An 18,820-nucleotide genomic window follows, 5' to 3' on the forward strand; every position below is an offset into this window, starting at 1 on the left:
TGAGGATATAGCTGTAGATGCATGAACTCTTTCTTCTAGTGGAGAGGAGATGGAGTGGATGACCATTTCAAATTGGTCCTATTTCAATAAATTGGTTAAATATATAGTACTTAATTAGTAGAGGTCTTATTAATTATATTAATTAAAGCAGTGCCATGTAACCTCTAACTCCGTAAATTAAGGATAGACAATGTAACCCCCAATAATGACCAAAATCATTTCCTCATTTTGCTTCACCTAATATTGGTCTCATAATGTGAAAGGGTTATTTGGGCGATGGACAAACCATCATATGGGCTTAAAAATTAAAATCCACTTGTTCTTATCAGTATGAAAAATGCTCGGCTTGAATATAACATAACAGTATTAAAAAAATATATATTAAAAATATATATTTTATTAATCTCTAGATTATTCTAAATATTGATATTTTTTATGAGGATAAAATACAAATTAATATTCATTGCATGATTGAGGATTATATATGGAAATAATAGAAAATAAAACATAGGCAAATAACTCTAAACCATCAAGAATATATGGTTAATGGTTCAAACACATTAAGAAAAAAATGAAAAAGTCCAACTAAAGATCTTAAAAACAAGAGATCATCAACCTGTGATGGCTTAGCAAAACCGAGTGTTAAGCTCCATCTTTCATGATTTTTGAAATTAAAAGCTTATATATTGAACGTGATAGTTACTTTTTTTTTTAGTAAAATAAATGTTGTGTTTTATGGTAAATAATAATTAAATGTGCTTTTCTTATGCTCAAGTTAGATGTTCCACACTTTGCTCTCTTATTATGCCCATTATTCAGATTGCTTGTCCAAAAAAATTAGATTTTCACCATAACAATGGAATAGTTGGATAAACAAAATATAAATTCTAAAATAGAACTGTTTGATAAGTATAAATGTAATGAAGTGAGAATGGAAAGGGGATCAATTTTTATTTAGCATAAAGATATATATATATATATATATATTGCAAAATAATGGTTCCAACTTATATATAATCCCGTGATTTTTATTTATTTATTCATTATTATTATTATTATTTTGAAATTATTGATAAACTATCTTAATTACACCCTTTAGATCCTCATGTCATACTTTGGAAAGATGCCAAACTCTCAATTTTCCCATAGCCCCAATAAAGAAGACTCAGTTATCTAAACGTGATAAAATAAATTTGACAAACATTTTTTATAAGTTTTTGTTACTCCCCAAAACTTGATTTTATTCTTCTATGTTGATCCTGTTCTTTTATTTTGATTAGATTGCATTTTTATAAAGCAAGCCTTGACATTCGCGTGGCTGTGATGATGTATATATAATTCTGTCTCTCTGCTCATTCATCTTTCAATAGATTTATTATTGTTGATCCAGTTTTTTTTTTTTTAAAGTATATGTTAAATGATAAAAGGTAAATTAGATCAATCTGGTGGTTTGAGTGAACATCTCAATCAATGTAGACTACTCATGAGATCACTGAAGACTTCATTTTCATCAGAAATTTCAATGCTGTGCTGCACCAAATTGTCAATTCAACTAAAAATACAAATAAGTGGCAGGCCAAAGGCCTAAAACATATTCATTATAGCCACTCAACTTGCTTGGGACCGATTACAGTCTCAATCCTATGTTATTATATATTCCTACCCTATGTAACCACTAAATAAAGTAAACAAAAGGCTCATCAATCAATATATTCTAATTAGCAAAACATGAATTGAAGACTTCCTGTACTAGTCTTGCACCTACGTGTTTGATTTATATGTAGCCATACACACACACACATATATATATAATAAAGGTTAATCTATATACTTGCATGTACGTCATGGTGATGTGCAAAACTGTCACATGTTCAAGATCAAATAGCAGATTGATCAGGTCTCAGCTCTTATAATTAGTACTTAATTATTGTTATCATGATTATATATATATATATATATATATCCTGCTAGAAGTTGCATGGATGGCTAATGCATTAATGTAAATCAATAAGTTTTCTCACAGGACTCTATGATTTGAGATGCCACGTACGCGCACCCAAATAAAGATTCCATGTTAAAATTCAAGGAAGCTGCTTCAAACTAAGCTTTTGTTTCTCCGGCTTATTGACTGAAGGTCTTGGAAAGGACCCGCTAAAAGCATTTATTAATTAATTTGCACCTGATTAATTAATGTTTCAGCATGAAGTTCATTACTATAAATTGTATTGTTGTTCCTCTTCCAATCACCAGATCAACCAAATAAATATATACAAAAGGATATATATATATTTGCAGTAACTATAGATATTAATTTATTAGAGGCATGAGACTGAAGAGTTTCTTCCTCAGCTTCTTTCATTTCAGTAAAAGCAAGAGCAATGTAAAGCCAGAGTTTCAGGAACCAAATAAAGAAGGACACAAGAACAGCCATGTAAAGAGAGATTTAGAGCTTCATGGAACACCACCTGTCCTGAGTAATGTAAAGCCAGAGTTTCAGGAACCAAATCAAGAAGGACACAAGAACAGCCATGTAAAGAGAGATATAGAGCTTCATGGAACACCACCTGTCCTGAGTAATGAAAAGCCAGAGTTTCAAGAACCAAATCAAGAAGGACACAAGAAGCTTAATGGAGGAGCAGACACCGGAAAAGCCCAAGTAAGTGACGAAGACGATATTGATAAAAAAACTGAAGAATTCATTGGAAAAGTTCACCAGAGCATGAACCTTGGAAGGCCTCCTACATCACCACTTCTTTCGGCCAATTCTCTAATTACTTAGACCTTGCATGCATGTACGTACGTATTAAATATTGTTATTAATTTCCTGTAACATCCCATGCATTCAGTTCACTGTCATAGTTGGGTGTAAAGGATATACTACTATTCACAAGTTAATTACTTGAGTTTAACAAACTCGATTCGCTTATGGTCAAGTTGAGCTCAAGTAGTTGAACGAGCCAAGTTCGAGTATCTTAATACTTGACTCGAGTGCTCGCTAGCTTAATTGAGTACTTGTATTTATGTGTGTATATATACTATATACTAGTTTGTTTTATATATAATTGTGTTCGAGCTCGAGTTCGAGTTCGAGTTCGAGTTTGAGTATAACAATATCTATAAATAAACAGAGTTTTTTAGCTTTTATCGAATTTAATCGAACGAGCTCAAGTAGCTCGATTTATGTATCGAGTCGAACTCAATTTACAAAAACAAAACTTGATCGAGTTCGAGCCGAGTATCGAGTATTGAGTTTTTAACTGAGCTCGAGCTCGAGTAACTTACTGCTCTGCTCGAACTCGATCGATTACACCCTATTGTTGACAATATTTGAGTAGATGCTTTCACCAATGGCTTAATTAGGTATAATTAGTTCCCCCAATTGAAAAACATGGATGGACGCCAAATTAATTATAAGCATGTGGCAGACCAAGGATTAATGGTTGCTTAATTTCAACTATAATTTTAATAACATTCACATTATAGAGCTTGTTTACTTCTCATCCCAATTTGTATCAAATTAAGTAACATACTTTTCAGCATTCAATTTTTCCATCACTAGCTAGCTTGTATTTCTTTAATTTTCCAAGAGCTAGCATTAGTGTTACAGCAAACAAACAAGTTCTTAACCATTATAAAAAAATTATAAAAGCAAACCTTTCCATTGGAATTATCAAGGTATTCCTATAAAAGTTTGCAATAGAAATTTCCTCCATTTTGGGTTAATGGATGGGAGAATAAAAATAGCATAACTCGTTGGAAGCAATTGTAATAACAAACCACCATTTACGGATATAGATTCATAATCCAAACCCTACGGCCTCAGTTGAGAACACACAAACTAGACGATTAATTTCTGGTCCGTATGCACGTCATTTTCATTTAAAACAACAACAACACTATCATAAAGAAAAAACACCAAAACAAGTATGACCAAGTATGACAATGGATGGGGCATGTGATTCCATTGTATGATAGTGACAAAGGAAAAGATAATGAGAAGGAGAAAGAAAGGTCATGGTCCCCCCTCATTTGCTTTCATTGATCTATTCCTAACCACATTTAATTTCTTGCATTGCAAAACAAAGGAAAGATCAGGTCCATATCTACCAAATTAACGTCCCTCTTTCTATGTATGATAAACATGATTGGAGAGAAACAACCATCTCCGGCATCAATCACGGCAAAGCTAGACCGGACACTCCATGCAATTGGCTTCCAATATGAGCTCGTCTCACCAGAGAGAATCGTTGGACGTCTACTAGTCACTGAGACTTGTTGCCAGGTAGCTTGACTGTTTTAATAGTTTGTTTCATGTATCTATTATGCTTGAATATTATGCATGTTGTTTTCTGTGAATGGTTTCAGCCATTTGACGTGCTGAGTGGAGGAGTATCAGCTCTGATGGCCGAGTCCATGGCCAGCTTAGGAGCCTATGTATCGTCCGGCTTTAAAAGGGTCGCCGGTGTTCAGCTTGCTACCAACCATCTCAGGGCAGTTTTGCTTGCCGACGTTGTGGAAGCCGAGGCCAGGCCTATCCAAGCAGGCAAAACCATTCAGGTATACATATATATATACACACATATATACACTATTTAATTTCTGTTGGCAAACCAGAAAAAAAAAACTCCAAATTATAGCACAATCGATAGCATAGCATTCATTTCATCAATTAATAGTATGAATACATCAACAAGATAAGTAAGAATTTAGATACACAGCTAGCGCAAGTGATGATAGAAAATTAATAAAAGTAATAAGTAACATCTTCTTTGCCTTAATTGTGCATCAGCAATTCCTAAAGATCAATGTTACGGGTTGTTGAACAATGCTTTCTAATTATTTATCCCTGTGGAACAAGAAAAACACCCATAAAGAAAAGTTACAAACAAATGTGTTCAACCTTTTCTAAGTAGGTCAAATGTAACATCAAGAAAGAATGCCTCATGCCTGTAATAAATAATAATTTAATGAATAGTCGTTCTGGGGACAAACATGTTCTTCCCAATCTCACAAAAAAGTCTTTAGCAATATATCATCTCTGTAGACTAATGCAAAGACATACATTTTCACACAATGTTATCTTGTTACTATGCCTTTCGACCTGTCTATATTCAAGTTGTAATGTCCAAGAGTTTCTAGATTTTCTTCCGACTGACCTTTTCTTCGAAAGTAATAATGCAGATTACAAAACTTGACACGCTTCAATAAATGTTATCCACCAGATAAAAAATTGTGTCGAATAAATTGAAATCACAATCTTGAGTCTGACTAACAAGAATGGTGCTTCTGCTAATCAAAACAAAATTGCAGTATCTTTTACCACAGCAACTCAAGACATTAAACACAAATGGAATTACAACAAATTTCATTTGGAAGTTGTTTTAAGGGATCAAATCAATCAATTCAAATATGCAAATTCTCTGTTTATAAGGTATGGGAGGTTCATATTTGGAAGATTGAACCTACAACAGCAGTGAAGAAAGTATTGGTATCAACATCCAGGGTTACTCTACTATGCAACAGACAAGCACCAGAGGATCTCAAAGGATATGAACAGACAGTCAAGAGTTTTGCGAAGCTTTGAAAATTAAAACATTTTCATCCAATAATGGCTCTGATTTGTAAACATTGAATGAAGCAAAATGCAATATAAACGTGAATATAGCAATTTTTTTAAATAAATTAGTAGTTTATCCAATTTTTTTTTAAAAAAAAACACATGAATATAGCATAGAAGGGTTACAGTATCAGTTGTAGATTTACTTCTTCCTCCACGAGAGCTTCGCCTGTCTGTTCTTTCTTTCTTTCTGTGCTGCCTTCCAGATAATATGTTCCTTCAAAACACGAAACAGGCAAAAGTCAACAGTGGAGAATAAATAATCTCACTATAAATCCCAATTTTCAAAAGCAACAACAACTGCTACATAGCTACCTTAGATTGCTCAATTTAGAAGTCAAATCGTTAATCTCCATTCCAGATAGTCTTAGAGAAGATAAAGTGCCCGGTACTTCTTCAGATACTACTTTGGACAATTTCTCACTTGATACTTTCAACCTTCTAAAGGCCTGGAAATGCAACCCTCCATATCCATTAGCAGAAAACAAACACAAAGGAACTTTGGGTTACTAGAGAACTCACGTTCTTTGCAGGAAAGGAGATGATGGTCAATGTGAAAAATGATCCTACAACCTGCAAGACTAAGAAAATCAGAGCAAATAGTGCTACATTTGGCCACTTCAACTTTATGGCAACCAATTGGACCGTTGAGTTATAAATTATGGAATGACATGCTGATATAAATCTCGCATGCTTGATCTTTATGGTTTCACATGCCTTGTGAATTCTCTGTCGGCCAGAAAATAGCAATCTATGCATGATTACTTAAAAAAAAAAAAAAAAAATTGATGATACAAATGCGGGAAAGAGAAACAGATTTAAAACTTCAAGCAGGGCCAGATTAACACCAAACAAAATCCATTCCCACCATTGATTTAATTCCAATTGCTTCCATTTTAAGTGTGGATCTAACAGAATGTGAAGGGCATGATCAGTTAAATGATAAAAATTTGTGTTTCAAGATACTTGGAGGATCCCTCTCGAGATGGTTTTTTGTTGATACATTTTGTTAAGTGAACCAGAGTGCTGATAACAATGACAGGAACCTTATCATTCTGTATTTTCAAAACACGGAGGAAAAAAAAAAAAACATTCTTTCAAATATTTAATTTCACTTAAAATATCAAATCCAACGAGTCTTCATTATCTGGCATAGGCCTCCACCAGGCTTCCACTAAACTCCAACTTAGAAAATTCAACCAAGCAAATGTGGATAAACATAGTGGAGTTCACATGGATCAAGCCAATAGGGTCATCCTCCACAATTTCAACAAGGGACATCTACAAAAACACAATGAAATCACAACCTAATTGAAAGCCCAATCTTGAGACTGTTCAACAATCCAAAGTATCAACTTTTCAAATCGCCATTGGTTGTAATCTTATCTAATAGCAATCAAAACCATCTACTAGATATCCTATCAAACTGAAATTCTAATATTAGTCTTGGAATCCGGAATTAAAACTCTTCAATGATTAGACCAATTAGACAAGGAATAACAAACAGAAATAGTTAATTGTTCCTAAAAAGATCACAACTTGAATAAGAGAAATAAAAAAAGTACATTCCTTTTCCCTACCAACAATGCTAGCAAACCAATAAGGAAGAAGAATTACCGCAGTGAGAACGAATAGAACGGAGAGAAGCCCTAGTTCCGGGCCGGGAAGAAGCTCTGGAGCTCTAACGGGAGGAGACACGGAAGAATGGGAGAGAAGACCCAGATGATCCAACCTCTCAGACCCTAGAACTGGCGCGTGTTCTCGCGAATTGAGCTTGCAGCAGAGGAACGGCGGTGGATTTCTCCGGCGAGCCGGCGGCCGGGAAGGGGTGGCCCGCTTCCATAGCGCCAGCGGAGACGAGGAGATCAGAGTCGCCATGGAGGATACGAACAGGATCGTTAGGTACGGATGAGATCGACGGTTATCGTTAAACACTTGTGATTCAATCTGAACCGTTCATCAAGCATAAGCTCCATAAAATGCCACGTCTAGTATCAAGATTCGTGTTCTTCTCTTGTATTAAATCATGTAACTATGGCCAAAACTTTGCAAACTTTTTTTATCTACTTAAGAGTTAATAATCTTTCTGATATGTTTTAATTTTTCCCAAAATTAAGTTCTTTGATGATGAAATTTATACATATTAATTGACTGTAAATTCAATGAATAAAATGCTGAAATATACATTTAATTTGTGCATGCTTTCAATTGAGCCCAATTGCAGAAATTGAATTGGGCTTGTTATACATAATGAATCCATTATCCATGCATGATATAATTAATTTCTTTGCCAATTGTTTTATACTCAATTAAATGGAAATCTATCTTTTTTTCTAATCAATTTGAACACAAGAACACAAAACTTCAAAAAAGTTGCAAACATTATACAACGTTTTCAATGTGATTAATTTATTGTTATTTTTTCTCCTATAATATTCTACTGTTTTTTTCCTACTTTTCACATAGGATCGAGTTCTTTCTAATTGTAATTATTTTCAGTCAAAGGTCTACAAATTAAAGGTTTTGTCTGAGGATTGAGATGGTGATAACCTATTGGTTTATGCCGACACACGTTAGTCATTAGTTGAAAGAACTAAGAGACAAAAAACAATGGATGTGGATTCCACTAATTAATTAGGTTTAAATCCACATAACAAAAAATCTTGTCAGATAATAATTAAATGGGAAGAAAGTTTCATACAATAATTGTTTGATGGTTTTTTTTTATATATAATTTTCAGAATTAATTTGCTTTACTAGTTTCATGCTATGCTGGTGTGTGTAAACTACTTTTTTATTTTAATTTTTTTAATGCTTTTCTGCTCCTTTTTTGTTTGTCTTTGAAATATATGCATTTGCTTCTTAGTAATTACATAAGCAGCAGATGAACTAGCTAGCTAATACAAACCATATTCATGACCAAACACTACCTAGTAATTAATTAGGACATGTTTATAATGCTATATAATCAGATTGGTAATTAAGTAAATTGGCATCTCATTTAATTAATACTGCATGTAATTAATTGCACTAGAGTTCATTGTCATTCTTATGGAAATGAACTAATGAAGTGATCAACGACAAATCAAATTCATGCATGAAAATGGCTGGGCTAGCTTGATATTGAACAGGTACCCATCTGTATTAATTCTCTGTAGACCACCCATCTTTGACTGACTTGGCCACCATCACATCTATCCCAAAGACTTCATCATGGTCCATAGAGAAGAGATAAATAAATATCTAATCCACTTTCACACTCGATCTGCTTTGGTATATATATTTTTTAGATGATCATAGACAATATCTAATTTTTTAGTTAAATTATATCTTGATGACAATATAGTGACCTATCTATCAATCTAGCTAGCTAGTAGTCTTGGGACTTGGAAGAGATAAGATGAAAGAGAAATAATCAAAAGGAATCCAAAGGTAAGGACAAGGCAAGATGAAGGAATGAAGTCTCTATATGACTATATCTATCTATCAATCAATCTTGTGATCCCTCTCATGTACAACTTGCAATGTTAGCTATATAACTTGTTTGAAAAGGCCAGTAAGCCTCTTTGTGGTCCTTACAATATTCCAAAGCATCCATTTCCTTTGTGGGAATGCTTTGCCCTTGAATCACTTGAAAGTTGAAACAATATGTGCCTTCTTATTGACTTTCTTGGGTGAGTACTATTTACTTCTCTCATAACTAATAAAAATATCTAATATATATATATATATGATCTAGATGATACATGAGTATATAGTAGATTAAAGATGGATGATGATCAAATTAATTAAGAAGCTCATGTACTTCAAAAGTCTGGTTAAAGAAAAGGTCTAAAAACGACTTCAAATATCTATACAAGGACATGATATATATATAGTCTAGAAAGAGAAATTAATAAGGTCACCAAGAATTCCTTGACATAAAGGAGTGGGTTCCATATATTTAACAACAACTTTGACGCTAGACCTAAAAAGGGCATTAAAGGTAGGTCCAAGTCCTTGAGCATCTAAACCAATGGAAAATGAAAGACAAGTTATCACTTCCAACAGGTCTGCTTCCAAGTCATACATTTATATATATGTTTGAAATATATATATATATATATGCTTAATTGTTCTTTGGGTGAGAAAGAGATTGAACACATGGGCTTCTTTTTCCCATTATTTCCATGGTCTCTCTTCTTTCAAAGACCACTGAAAATTATTAAAAAGATGACTAGTAGTAAGCTGTGGGTGGGGACACAACAACAACAACAACAACAACAACTACTACTACAACCTCAACTACAACATGAGAAGAACCATTTTATTATCAAAGTGAAGGGCATAAAGGCAAAAGCATCTCTTTGTCATTTCCCTTCACATTTTAGGAGTATTAAACACGGCAATGCCCAAATCAAACTCCATTTCCCATTTTACCCTTGACGTGAGCACCTTAAACTCCCACCTTTTTTGTTCATACTGCAGCATGTGCCTTTGTGTACATGTGTGTGTGTGTGTGTGTCTCTCTCTCTATATATATATATATGATAATATTCCATAAAAATAAGTTCAAGTTTGTCTTGTTGAACTGTAACCGGTTTTGACTAATCATAATAATAATTATTGATCAATGTACTAATATTGTTTGTTAGCGAAATAGTTCATTGGTTTTCCATGCATGAAGTGTGAATTGCTGACAAAGTTAATCTCAATTATATATATATATATATCTGCTCTAATTATTAATTACTCTTCTCAATAGTCTTTGGATTTGTCATCTTGGCATCATGTTTGCATCAGCGAACTCAAAGTCTTTACAGAAATTTTTTTATTATACAAAAATATATGCGTCATTTGTTTGATTATCACATGCAACTTTAGCACCTTCATAATCTTTTAATATTCAAAACCTTTGAATTATTGGCCATGTTATATCTATGCACAAGCTTCACATTAATATCTCCTTAATTTTCCACTGTCGACCATTCAACAAATTTATTTATTTATTTTTGATAATGTAAATAAATCATAAATTTATTAAAAACAAAAAATAACAAAATATCAAGCTTAGAAATGAATGAGAAAACAGAGAGCAACCATGCATTCAAAGAATTGGACCGCCTCTCTCTCAATATATATATATATATATATTTATAATTATAGAGATGGAGATTTAAATTTCATGTTACGTAAATTTAATATTAATTTAAAAAATGAAGGCAAAATTATGTATTCCTCTTCTAAATAAATATTAATTATAAAATATGGAAAGTAATGATCAAATCATCAAACAACAAGAAGAGACTTCCACTTGTGAAGAAGGAATAAGGTGAAGGAGTCTAGTCCAAAGACTGACGTAATAAAGATAGAGAGTTAGTGTCTTTTGGACCAAGTGGGGGCATTGAATTGACCATTATGTCCTTGGAGTGAGGAGTCCGTCGCCGGATTCGTTTACCACTACTGTGTCTCAATTTGGCTTATTTGGTTGACCCTAACCACGTCCCTTCGTGACCTCCTTAAGACCATCTCGTGCTTTAATTTGAACCCAACTTCATAATCATGATCTCTATATATATTATCTCTTCCACGTTGGGACAAATCAATCAACATTCTCTTTTGAAAGAGTTTACTAGAGTCTTTATCCCTCATTAAGGACTAACCAACCACTCCAACACTAGATAACTTAAAATAATATGCAAAGATGTGTATCAATGTCAGTTTCCTATTTGACAAAGTAATGCAAACAAAACAAGGAAAAGATTCAAAAGAAACGGTGGAAATTCATTGGATATAAAAATCTTTTTACATGGCTGATTAAGTTAAGGATCATGCATGAGCTACATATAGATAATAAAACAACGTAGGTACTACAACCTTAAATAGAATGTAGATATTTTGGCAGCTATGATCTATTCTATGATTTAGATGTACTTCATCTATGAACATAGTGACTATATATATATATATATATATATAAAGGTTAAATTAAATAACTGAAAGTTTATTCTCTCAAATTTTACTTCTGAGATTTTGTTTGCTTATAATGTTAATATGTTATATATATGTTGTGTGTATATAAATTTTAGAAAGAAGAGTTATATTATAACTTTTAAGTACTCTCAAAGTTAATTTGTTTCCTTACTGTTGTGTTAAGTGTTAACTAAAGACCACGGAACTTGGAACATCACCTTCATCGATCTAGTCACAATCTCTTGGTCGACTCTCCTTCTACGTATATGCACTCACAAACACACACACACACACACACATAAATATATAATTAATAATTATATAATAAGCATTCAAGTAGCTTAATTAGGATGCTATAATTAAATATCTTTAATTTTTCTCAAAGTCCTACTCACGAGAAAAAGAAAGAGTTTGAAAAAGAAGAGAGGATGACCTGTTCGTTTGAATGTTTAGAAATTATATAATATATTCCGAAATAAAGATCAAATTATTGGTTCTTATTTTATGCTAGTCTTCCTGACTTGCTGACTTTCAAACTTTCTTTGGAGAAGAAGTATATGCCCTCCAGTTAAAGTCATATTGACAAGTTGGTGTAATTCACATGATTTCTGAACCTTAGTAGCCAGAATCAATGGACCATTCCTTCATGCATCTTCTCATTTGAAGAAAAATAAAACCACCTTTCAATTCTCTCTCTCTGTGGATCACAAAATAATGCATATCTATATATTTTATATATATATAGAAGTATAAAATATGAATTAGGTATTGTTGGCAGAAACGTGCATGAATTGCCTCATGAGTGGGTGTCAAACTTGTCTTTGAATATATATATGATAGCTAGCGGTGGTGGAAAGATGAGATCCTTGTTCATGTAGTTATATATATATATATATATATATATATATATATATATGTTTGAATCTCCTCCAATTAATATGGATTCATACAAATGAGTATGCAGAGAGCTATGCTTAAGCTAGTTAGTTTATTAGTTAATTAATCACATAAAAAACATTATAATATATATATACTTAAAACATATAAAAATCAACCCAAATACATGGACAATATTGAGCCAAATATATGAAGAAAACTAGAATAAGGTTAGACATATATAGAAGTAGTAGTTGCAACCATGATATTAATTAGATATAAGAAAAAAAATTTAAGAGGAATAAAAAAGGAAAAAAAAAAAATGGAGAAAGGTACAAATGACCAACAAGTCACCTCTCATCTACTCAAAGTCTCATATTTCGCCATCAATTTGAATCACAAAATTTATCTCAAAACTTTGAAAGCTCTTTTCTAATTTTTTGTGATGGATCATCAACCTGGCGTCAACTCCAAGCTCTATTTCGTCAAGCCAGGTCCTAATCACTTTTGTTTCTTTGTCCCCAAAACTCTCTAATCAAACTTTTTAATTACTTTTTTTTAATTCAATCCTATATATATTATTTGCCGTGTAAATCTCAAATTTCCCCAATTTTTTTTCCTTTTATCTTTCTTCTCCGTTCTCCCTTCCCACCTATAAATTCCAAAATTTTCCATTTAATTAAATACTCATTCATACATATATATATATATATATATATATTTATTTATTTAAGAAAAAAAGGGTAAAAAGTCAAAGAAATGTGAATTTAGTTGTGATAATTAATTAAATAATTAATACTTGTTTTTAATATTTGAGTGGGGCCCAGCTCTCCTAACCACCGTCATAGAGCCGTGCCGTCGACCTCGTTGACCAAAAGGAGGGGGGGGCACGGGTGACTCGCACAGTCGCACGTGCGGGAAACCAAACCGGAAGAGAGAGAGAGAGGGGACGGCGTCAAAGGTAACGGCGTGGCGGAAGGAAAAGATCCGCCTTTCTTTCCCGCCGTTTCGCATGCTTTGGCGCCCGCGGGAAACCGCCAGCTGTCAATAAACAAGGACGTCAAAGATGACGTCACCATCACCCTCCGCCGCAAGAACCGGCCCTTTATTTTAATTGGCCGAACCCCGAGCTTTACTTTGCAGAGACTCTAATCTAATCTAATCCCAATACCAAAATCCTCCTTCTTCTTCTTCTATTTTTATATTTATTTATTTATTTATTAGATAAATAAATTAATTAATTAGTATATATTTATTTCTACACACGCTTTGGTTCTTCTTTCTCAACTTTGGCTTCGTCTTTCCTGTATTTCAACTTTTCAATGGAGAGGCATAGAGAAATGGAACTCTTGCACTCCGGTGAGTACTCCGGCAGCGACCCCGGTGGTTCTTCTCGTCGAGACATCATCGAAGAGGTGGATTTCTTCTCTAAGAGCCGCCTAAGAGATGAGGCTGCCGGCCTGCAGCCGGAGATACCCAACAGTTCTCCTCCTCCTCCTCCTCCTCCCGGCGAGCCTTCCATCAACGTTAGTACTCTTTCTTGCATATTATTCTCTCTCTCTCTCTCTCTCTCTCTCTCTCTCTATTTATCTTTGTTTAAATGAAAAAAAAAAAATTTTCTTAACCTTAATCATCATCATGATTATGATCATCATATATTGATTATTTGATTGTATACATGCAGACGGGGTTGAATCTGCTAACCATGAATTCCGGTGGCAGTCAGCAGCATGAAGTGGAAGAGAAGATGAAGAACAGTAGTAGCAGTAGCAGCAACATCAATAATAACAAGGTTTGAGAATAAGTAGATTGATGGATATCTATTATTATTAATATTATTTATAAGGTTTTTAAATTTTCATTATTTTGAGTTTATTGAATGAATTCACAGTTGTTAGCACTTCAAGCTGAGTTAGATCGGTTGGGAGATGAAAACCGGAAGCTGAGGAGCATGCTTGATCATCTCATGAAGAACTACAATGATCTACAAAACCAGCTTCTTCTTGCCATGCAACAACAAGCTCGCAAGGCTGCAGAAGATGGCCAAGTATTAATGCTCTTCATCACTTATTTCTTTCCTTTTTTTGTTTTCCTTATCTTCTTTAGATTGATAAGCAAATTTATCTTATTAATACAATTAACTAATAACTAGTTTAGAAAAAAAAAAAAAAAAGTCATTCTAGCTTTTCCCAAAATAGGAAGTAGTTGAAATCTCTTGCCACTAAATTCTAGGACATTATCCACTTAGATCCAGAAGAATAATGAAGACAAATACAAGCAAAGGCTGAGAAAGCTTGATAGATCGAGCTGAGAATAGATATATCAAAGAAGATATAAAGGACCGCATGATCCACATGATCTGGATCGATATACATCTCACGTACTGCTTGGCTAGTATAAATTCATGTATGTTGATCTCTGCCTGTTAATTAAGCCATGCCTGTATATATTTCATTCCTGACCATTGACCATATATGGTTTTAAATTTGACATGGTCGGGCTACAAGAACTCTCTAGATCGATGTTGAAATATGCATTCAACTAATTATTAAGATGATGAGATTCTAGAAAAAAGAACAACTATTATTGAAGAAAGCTTTTCTTAAGTTTGTTGAAGTACATAATTAAGTAGCTTGTCATGTTGGTTATCTAAATGCATGTAAAAGTCTCATTGATCTTTGAAAATTCTTATTAGTGTTCTTTTTTCTTTTCTTGAATTTGTACATCTTTAGAAGGAGAACAAGAATGACGTGCAAAGTCCAGCACCGATAACTGCTCGACAATTCATGGATCCTGGTCCTGCCTGCATGCAAGACACAGAAGACCCTTCAAAGTCTGGTGAGGGTGAAGAAGAGCAATCACCATTGAGAAACCATCCTCATGAACATGGAATAGTTTCATTGGCCAAGAGACGTCTCCCTATGGACTCCATCCCCTCTGAACAAACTTCTCCAAGTTGGGGAACCAGCAAGAGCCCCAAACAAGTCCCAGAAAGAACCACTGATCAATCATCTGAGCTCGCATGTCGCAAAGCTAGAGTCTCCGTCCGTGCTCGCTCTGATGCACCAATGGTACGTAATCCTCTCTCTCTCTCTCTTTATATTTATATATATATATATAGTCATATATTTGGTAACTATAAAATGATGTTGATACATATACATATGGTGACTAGATAAGTGATGGATGCCAATGGAGGAAATATGGTCAGAAGATGGCAAAAGGCAACCCTTGTCCTCGTGCTTACTACCGTTGTACCATGGCAGCTGGTTGCTCAGTTCGAAAGCAGGTAAAGCCATGATCTTCTAGTTAACTATATATGTGCATGTATATTATATGCTCTAGCTAATTAATTACTTCTTGGTAATTAGTTATGCACATAATTATAATCATGTTCATATGATTAGAATACAAGCATGGACATGAACATGAACATGAACATGGGGGAGCTAGAATATATATGCATTTACTTATCATCATGTTAATTAATTTGATGCAACAACAGGTGCAGAGATGTGCTGAGGATAAAACAATCTTGATCACAACATATGAAGGTAACCACAACCATCCATTACCTCCAGCAGCCATGGCCATGGCCAATACAACCACGGCGGCTGCTACGATGCTCCTCTCAGGCTCTACATCAAGCAAGGACTCTCTCACAAACCCTACTAATGGCTTTTACCAACCAATGCCTTATGCTTCAACAATGGCCACCCTGTCAGCATCTGCCCCGTTCCCGACGATCACTCTTGACCTTACACAACCACCAGGTCCTCTGCAGATCCACCGGCAGCAGACTCCGGCAACACCATTCCCTTTGACATTGCCAATGTACATGCCACAGAAGGTGCCTGGCTTGGTGGTGCCACCAGGGTTGCAGTTTGGCCAGCAGCAGCCATCTTCAGTGATGGATACTGTCACTGCTGCAATAGCATCAGACCCAAACTTCACATCAGCATTGGCAGCTGCCATCAAGTCCATCATCAGTACTCCTAGAAGCCCTAATGCTGCTACTACTGCTACCAATGGCCCTAGTACTCCTCCTGCTGCTGCTGCTGCTCTTCATGCATTCCCTGGATCCCCTCAGTTTCCACAATCTTGCACCACCTTTTCTACAAACACTAACTAACTAACTAACTAACTAACCAGGAAGAGAGAGAGAGAAAGATAAGAGTTCATATATAAAGTCTCTTGAAGGAGTATTGTTTAGTATAAGCAATATTTTTTTTTTTAATGATTTTTGTGAATTAATAATGTTATTTATAAAGCTAAGGCTTGGTACTTGGAGACACGGACACCTTGGTTTTTGTTGGGAGGTAGAAAGGGTTTATTATTGTACATAGATTTTATTGGCTTTATATATTCTATACTTTTTTACACTGTTGTTATTTTCGTTCTGTGTGAGAAACAAAGCTTCCAAAAGATTTCAAGTTATTGATTAATCCATCTTTAGTGCCCTGTTTGAATCCTTAATTTTTGGAGTGTACTTATTATGGTTGATGTAGTTAAAACTTGCATTTCAGTGCTCTGTGACTGGTGAGTGACACCGGTGGTATATATATATATAACAGATACTTGCCATCCAAACGTACTCCTCCAACTCCAAGTGTCCAATGCGACAGAAATGACTTAGAGAGTAGGTACGAGCTGACTTTATATAGAAGCTGTCTTGCCATGTTTATCTTATTAAGACTTCAAGTTTAAATATATATATATATATAGGTAAAGAGAATTATGAAGTAATGAATAAAAGAGAAAGAACAAAAGGAGCATTGTACGTCCACAGTTGATATTGCAATATTGAATTGAGTAGCTCCTTTCTACAAATCAGAATATTGCCGATTTTGTCATTGATTTCTCCTTCCCAGAATACAGATCATATATAATTGAAAGGTTTCACATGAAAGATATGTATTGAATCCATTCCCAAAATCCTTTTGGATTGGATTGGATTGGATTGATAATGCTTGTTCTTCTGCAGAAGATGAGCAAGGATATCAGGACAAACAGGTAAATAAAGGTTTTGATGAATTTGTAAGAAAGCAACCACGTATATATCAACACATAATAGGTTGCATGGTTACTCAACCACCAGAAGCATGATGCTTAATTAATTGTGTTGGAGATTAAATCTAATGTCAATCATGAACCCAATTCTGTTGATTAGTTAATTATGAATCTAGGGAGATGTATGTGCCTGTCAAAAGCAAATTGAACTCTGGTAAGCAAAACTGAAGGAATATATATTTTAATTGTTACCTATACATAAATCTCTTTGATTTGGAGATTGATGTGATATATATAACGAAAGAAAGTATTTGAGTACTCGCGGGTTTATCTTCTTCTTCCTCTCAAATTTATGTTGTTATGTTTATCAAACTGTCTACAGAGCACAATTTCTTGAGGAAATAATATATACTTTTTAGCAGATCCAAAACCAGTAAAAGATGGAATACAAAGTTCTAACATTCTGCAATGTATGCCGACCTTACACTATTAGGTGTTACATGGATTGTTTGATTTCTCTCTGGTGCATGCATGCTCTCAAAGTACATGATAATCAGGTATACTGCTTCAGTCCATTTACTATGGCTTTGTGTCTATATATTAAGACTATGTATATATGTAAAATACATATATATATATATATGTCACTGCTACAGGACTTCAGTAACAAAACCAAATCTTACAATTTGAATAAGTAGCATATAGACACTCATGATGATGATTCATGGTTGCCCACATTTATCAAGTATTAATCAATGAAAACCAGAGGTTGGTCAGAAATTACCCTTCCAATGTCAAGAGGATCTATAATGTGTAGCTAGTTCATGCCTTGCAAGTTCATTGACCATCTATATATGATTCCATATTAAGCTGCATTCCAAAGACACATTCAACCATGAAAAAAGAAAAATGAATTCATAACCATGACCAAGAATTAACTTCACAGAAAGAATACAAACCACTGAAAAACATCTCAAATATATAACAAATGTAGAAGTGAATAACCCGCCATTCATTTACTGAAAAGATTTTCATATATAGAGTACTACTAGGCTACACATAAACAAAACAGCATAAAAACATCAAACTGAACCACAATAAAAAAAGCAATTTTTTTTTTGGTTGCCTAGTAATTTCTTATCTACTTCCAATCCAAAGAAGCTTAGAAGACAGCCATAGTACTGAAAATGCAGATGAACCAAAATTAAAAGAGAAAAGATTCAATCTTTGAAACAAACCCTTCAATCTGAGAGCTTTTCCAGAGCGAAAAGTTCAACTCAACTGAACTGGAGGCGAGCTGCTGAGAATGAAGAAGCATCATTGGCGCGGAGTTCCAATGACATTACGAGCTACACAATGGAACGG

At 34.2% G+C, this 18,820-nt stretch overlaps 3 protein-coding genes across 6 annotated transcripts; 2 read left to right on the top strand and 1 right to left on the bottom strand.

Annotated features, from left to right (window-relative positions):
- The first annotated feature begins 4,108 nt into the window (after positions 1–4,108).
- On the top strand, positions 4,109–5,664 carry LOC120273498 (1,4-dihydroxy-2-naphthoyl-CoA thioesterase 1-like). Of its 2 annotated transcripts, none has more exons than XM_039280128.1 (3): positions 4,109–4,282; positions 4,366–4,557; positions 5,432–5,664. In XM_039280128.1, the coding sequence occupies exons 1-3, from the start codon at positions 4,133–4,135 to the stop codon at positions 5,582–5,584; spliced, it is 495 nt and encodes a 164-aa protein (XP_039136062.1). In that variant the 5' UTR covers positions 4,109–4,132; the 3' UTR covers positions 5,585–5,664. The 2 variants fall into 2 exon arrangements, with proteins under 2 accessions (XP_039136062.1, XP_039136063.1); XM_039280129.1 differs by having other exon boundaries at positions 5,311–5,573.
- On the bottom strand, positions 4,404–7,740 carry LOC120273496. Of its 3 annotated transcripts, none has more exons than XM_039280125.1 (5): positions 7,235–7,740; positions 6,140–6,190; positions 5,933–6,066; positions 5,744–5,834; positions 4,404–4,531 (listed from the first exon to the last, which is right to left on the bottom strand). In XM_039280125.1, the coding sequence occupies exons 1-5, from the start codon at positions 7,493–7,495 to the stop codon at positions 4,487–4,489; spliced, it is 582 nt and encodes a 193-aa protein (XP_039136059.1). In that variant the 5' UTR covers positions 7,496–7,740; the 3' UTR covers positions 4,404–4,486. The 3 variants fall into 3 exon arrangements, with proteins under 3 accessions (XP_039136059.1, XP_039136061.1, XP_039136060.1); XM_039280127.1 differs by lacking the exon at positions 4,404–4,531 and adding an exon at positions 4,602–4,846 and having other exon boundaries at positions 5,764–5,834; XM_039280126.1 differs by lacking the exon at positions 4,404–4,531 and adding an exon at positions 4,602–4,846.
- A 5,863-nt stretch (positions 7,741–13,603) lies between these two features.
- On the top strand, positions 13,604–16,845 carry LOC120273039 (probable WRKY transcription factor 47). The gene is made up of 6 exons (XM_039279675.1): positions 13,604–13,971; positions 14,130–14,237; positions 14,337–14,492; positions 15,178–15,516; positions 15,621–15,734; positions 15,951–16,845. Exons 1-6 carry the CDS (start codon positions 13,768–13,770, stop codon positions 16,575–16,577), a joined length of 1,548 nt encoding a protein of 515 aa, XP_039135609.1. The 5' UTR covers positions 13,604–13,767; the 3' UTR covers positions 16,578–16,845.
- Positions 16,846–18,820: the final 1,975 nt, after the last annotated feature.

The sequence above is a fragment of the Dioscorea cayenensis genome, chromosome 12, assembly GCF_009730915.1.
Source record: "Dioscorea cayenensis subsp. rotundata cultivar TDr96_F1 chromosome 12, TDr96_F1_v2_PseudoChromosome.rev07_lg8_w22 25.fasta, whole genome shotgun sequence".
Taxonomy (NCBI): domain Eukaryota; kingdom Viridiplantae; phylum Streptophyta; class Magnoliopsida; order Dioscoreales; family Dioscoreaceae; genus Dioscorea; species Dioscorea cayenensis.